The following is a 5,315-nucleotide window of genomic DNA, read 5'->3' as shown; positions in this document are numbered from 1 at the left end:
GTGTCGTATTAAGACACTTATCAGGATTAATCGTAGTACCCATTGTTGTTTTTTTAGCAGTTGTTGAAAGAATAAGAATATATTAATTGACGATTATAACAAAAAGAGCTTAATCAAGTAGCAAGGAGTAATCGTAAGATTGTGCTATCTTTATAATTAATTGATTTGTTTTATCAATTACGTTGAAGGAAAAAAACGGCAAAAAAGTTATTTGCGGAGTAGTTTCTTTCTTCCATGTATTTGTAGACATCTCTTCAACTTCAACGCTTCGACACCAGGCGACAGAAAACATAGGTACTTATCTACCTGATATTTTATTATAAAAAGCATAAAATAAGTTTAGACCTAAGAACGAAGTGCTCAAACTACGACTATACACAGTACGTGGTCTAGATTTAGAACGAAACATTATGCTTACTTAGGCATACACACCAACAAAATATAAAGCTTATGATCTGACACATACTATGTTAATGATTCGAGCAGAACTGAATATGTCTGGTCGCCTAGAAAGTGCATCTTTTACCTTTTACTTTTTAGTTGACTATCACAAATTTTGATGGCTTGTTGCCGGTCTTACTACATCAAGTATCGGCTAATTGAACACTGTAAAATGTTGACAGATTTGTTCTCTTATTCTTTTTTTAATTTTATCAATCGGATAATCTATCCTTGACTGATAATCTGACTGATACTTACCTTCTTATTCATATATAATATACACGCAACCATAGCTGAAAATGTTTCCACGTTTTACAGACTGCAAGTTCGGAAGTTGCATTTATCGACATAGGTACCAGCTACTGCTCGCGACTTTCTCCGCATGAAATAATTTTCTGGGGTATAAAACATACTAGAGGCTGTTCCGGATATTTATATTATCTGTGAACCAAAGTTAATAAAAAATCTTAAAGTGGTTTTTGCGTCAAAGAGTAAGAAACAAACATATATCTATAACTTTGTTGATATTAATTATTTTAGTATAATTTCTAACTTTTTGGCAGTGATTTCTTTCCGAAAGGAGAGGTTAGAGGAAGGATAATGAGTTTCCACAAACGTGAAAACCCTGCAGACAGCCTATTCCTATGTCATAAATAACAATGCCTTTAATCAATAAGAGGTAACAAACAACTCGGCGGTTATTGTCCTGAGACAGGAATATTTCATGTATTTATTCCTATAAATATATTTTTAAAATTTATGAATCAAGTTACGGTTGACGCATGTCGGTGCTTTAGGTACCTGTGTAGATTTACAATCCAATCCATTCTACCAAGAGTTTATTTATAAAATCATCTCATTTAAAATAAAAGAAAACCTATGACCTTTGGTACATTCGATTAAAGTTTTAGTTCTGTTGACATTCTGCATGTAAATAAACTAGTTTATTTTTAGATTAAAACACCTTGCTGCTTTTTTATACACGATTAAAGTATGGAATTACTTTTTGTACTTATTAACTAATAATGCCAATTATACAAATATAACTCGTGCAACAATCTTTATTGTACTTATATCTTTCTACTTTGTAGTTTATCAACCTGCCAAATGTCATTTTAACTGGCCGTGGAAACTGAATAAGGACTAAGTAAGGACTAAAGAGACTACCTACCTGACGCATTTTTTACGTTTTAAGCAAGACTTTCCAGGTTCTGGCGAAGGAAGATTCAGACCATATCTTACTATTTTAAGTCTAAGGAGAAGATATTAAACTGGAATATGCGTGTTTACGTTTTTTGTGTTCACATCATTGGTCCCGCGATGACGTCATGAGGTCTATTAATATTCTGTATTTATGTAGGTACTCCGTCCGAATGGATTACTGTCTGATAAATAAATTATATTATTATTATATTATACTTACATCCGCCATATAACAGGTAGGTACAGGAATCCTGTTTGTTTGACGTACACAGGTAACAAATACAAACCAAACATGGAATATTTAATACATCAGTATTTTAATGGGATTATATTAATTGAACATCTTATATTTAACGTTATATACTTAATAATCTCATTATTATTTCTATCAACAAATTCATTCAGCCATACTTCACTGGTGCCTTACAATCTAGGTATAACTCACTTCGACAATCACATTGTGCTTATTTATTCATTCTAGGACACAGCACTTTCAACACTTTCGATTTGTCCATCATCACTAAAGTCCATTAATCTTTTTTAACACATTCTCCGTTTATCTTCACGTAGCCGGCGGGACACGGGTCACCGTTGAACGACGACCTCTCACCCAAGTCCACAACAGCAGGGACTCCATCTGAACTATTGCTGTTAGGCTTCACTGGCACATTGACACTGCTTGCATTCGTATGAGGCGGTACAACAACATTTACTTTGTCATTCGAAGGTTTCCTCAACTCAACATTAACATCGTTGTTTACCTCAGCACTGTCGTGCCTACTCTCATTATCTGTTATGTCCAAAGGTCGATTCATCTTTGCTGGTATCTTGGACGATATAAAAAGTTTTCGCTTCGGTTCGTTCCCTCTCACGGTCGGCGGTGTAAGGTTATAGTTGTCACTTCCGTTGGGCAGCGGCGGATGACTGCGATCAGCTGGTCTGTATGCGTTCGTGTACAGCCGTGGTGTAGTACTCTGATATCTCCCGAGTTCTCGATGTAAAACCGGTCCGTGCTTGTATGCGGGTGCGGGCCTGAGGTTCGTAACTTGTGACGCGACTGCCTCCTGGCCGTGGATTTTTCCTACTGCTATAATAACGAATACGATGACTAACTCACTCATGACAGGATAATTATCAGTTAGGTACAGTTATAGGACTAGTACGTTATGTTTCAACAATTTAGCGAATTTATATCAAGTGTAACGGCTAGGAATGTGCTTATTGGGAAACAGCTGGAGGCGTAATAAGGAATCTGTTTGTTGTTCATTTGGCTTCACGCTTTTTGCACTTAAGGCCAAGACATTAAGTTAATTATGGTTTCGTGAGGGCAATAAATGGAAAATCATCGCTAAGTAGCTCCACTAACGTCACACGCTAGAATGTGTGGAATAATTTACGGCTATCAAATTTAAAGCAAACGAATGCGTAATACTCAAAGGTGGGATTTACAAATGACTTTAGATTCCCCTAAAAAAACCGTGTTTAACTTATCAAAATACGTTTTATTATTTATTATTCAGGAGGCATTTCATAACAATCATCTACATTGCGTAGGTACCTATGTATAAATAAACCTCAGGTCTAAGACTCACATCATTGCTATGTAGCAAACATACAAATGCGCCGTTCACAATAAAAGACATAGGTATACTTACAAGGAAAATAAAGTAAATATCCTGTGTATAAAAGTTGTGATTGATGACATCATTACATAGAGATTTTACGATGATGAACAACCAACAAACATAAAATATAAACAAAAATAGCATTTATTCGAACACCCGATATAATTATTTTCAAAGGCGTTCTGTATTCGCCTTAAAAGGTTAATCATAATTCATAGACGAGATATAAACTAGCGATTGTCTTCATAATAACTACTTCGGAGGCAAAATAGTATTTAGAAAAACCTTTTTGTATTCTATGCAATTCCTCATCTGCATGTTGTGTAACTGCATATACTGCATTAAATACAATCAAGCACGATAAAGTTTTTCCTCTCTTAATTCGAATCAAGTAAAGTAACTGCGCCTTGTAATTTATAGCGGAACTACGGCCTACATAAATATTCAGTAGCTGTCTAGGTAGTGTTAAGTAGGTGGTTGGCATTGAAAACACAGTTATTAATTATGGCATTTAATTATAGACATAAATTACAATTTCGTATTTCTTAAAGTTACATTTTAGTTCACTTAACTTTTATTTTTCTTTGTTGTCTATCCTTATGTCTATCGGTAGGTCTTCGTCGGCATCGGCATCCGCTGGTTTAGGTTTACTGTTATCGTTGGTCTCTCGTTTCGGGGCATTGACTTCTATTTTGTCACCACCGTAGATGTATTCGTTAGGATTGAGCGGCACGAACAGAGGATAATCGTCAGCACCAGCCGGATTTTTAGTAGTTTTTTCTACCTTGTCATTATTATTGTGTTCATCTGTTTTGTGTCCGCTATCGTTCGGTTTTTCGTTGTTATAATGTCCGTAATTATTTCCACTGGGAGGTTTACTTACAGTGTCATCGGTAGGATTTTTTACAGGCTTGTTGATGACGTGTTCTGTAGTTTGTTCGTCGTAATTTGGTCTGTCTTGATTAGGGTTTTCAGTAGGACGAGAAGGCCGATTATAGTGTCCATAGTTATTTGGGTTTTTGTTTCCATACTGGTTGTTATAACTTCCTTGCTGGTTGTTATTATTCCCGTAGTTATTGTTGGGATTGCCGTATTGGTTGTTGGGATTCCCATATTGGTTGTTAGGATTCCCATACTGGTTATTGGGTCTGTCGTACTGATTGTTCGGGTTGCCGTATTGATTGTTCGGCTTCCAATTGGGCTTGTTCGGATTGCCGTAATTACCGTTACCTTGATTGTGGTTGTGCCCGTAGCCGTTGCCATTCTGGTTTCCATAGCCGTTGCCATTCTGGTTTCCATAGCCGTTGCCATTGCCATTTTGATGGCCATAACCGTTGCCATTGCCGTTCTGATGTCCATAGCCGTTGCCATTGCCGTAACCGTTCTGATGTCCATAAGCATTCCCATTGCCGTTACCGTGCTGGTGCCCATAACCATTCCCGTTTCCATATCCATAGGAGTTGTGGTTGTGTCCCGGCTTATTATGTGGCCTGTTGTTGCCGCCATTTTGATTTTGCTCTTCCTCAGTTTCCTTTATAACCACTATAACAGTTTGATCTGGTTTCCCTGGGCGGTCGTTGTATGAAGGTTTGCGATGTCCTCCTTGTTGTCCATGTCCATGAGCGTTGAAACTTACTTGTCCGCCCGCATTAGCACCGTGAGATATTCCCAAAAACGCACCAGCTGCCTCGTGAACTTTCGAATTCACTTCTAAAGCTCCATTTATAAGTCCTTCTATCAGCGATCCTTCACAAAGAGTCACAGCTGTCACCACAAACAAAATGAAAACAGATTTCATTTTGCAAAACAAATAAATTAAACGATAATGAAGAGATGCGCTCGCTCAGGATGTCTTGCCGAGTGCGATGTACGTTTACGTGTGCACACACTAAGGAGTCATCTTCACAATAGTACTGATATTTTTATAAACCAGTTTTTGACTCGCTTATTTATGTAGAAAAAACATATTAAAATATGCAAAGGTTTTCAAACATCCCCTCGCTTTGTCCGTTTCCATTATACTACGACAACAAACGATGAAATATA

The 5,315-nt window shown here is 37.0% G+C and overlaps 1 protein-coding gene across 1 annotated transcript; it reads right to left on the bottom strand.

Moving 5' to 3' along the window:
- Nucleotides 1-3,764: 3,764 nt before the first annotated feature.
- On the bottom strand, nt 3,765-5,315 carry LOC142980653 (uncharacterized). The gene has a single exon (XM_076126163.1). The coding sequence runs from the start codon at nt 5,065-5,067 to the stop codon at nt 3,844-3,846; it is 1,224 nt and encodes a 407-aa protein (XP_075982278.1). The 5' UTR covers nt 5,068-5,315; the 3' UTR covers nt 3,765-3,843.

Source organism: Anticarsia gemmatalis, chromosome 2 (assembly GCF_050436995.1).
Source record: "Anticarsia gemmatalis isolate Benzon Research Colony breed Stoneville strain chromosome 2, ilAntGemm2 primary, whole genome shotgun sequence".
NCBI lineage: Eukaryota > Metazoa > Arthropoda > Insecta > Lepidoptera > Erebidae > Anticarsia > Anticarsia gemmatalis.
The sequence above is the reverse complement of the archived record's forward strand: the minus strand, read 5'-3'. Positions and strand labels throughout refer to the sequence as shown.

What these genes read in the sequence shown, in the direction of transcription:
- LOC142980653 (XM_076126163.1), bottom strand. Translation starts at nt 5,067, where the DNA reads ATGAAATCTGTTTTCATTTTGTTTGTGGTGACAGCTGTGACTCTTTGT.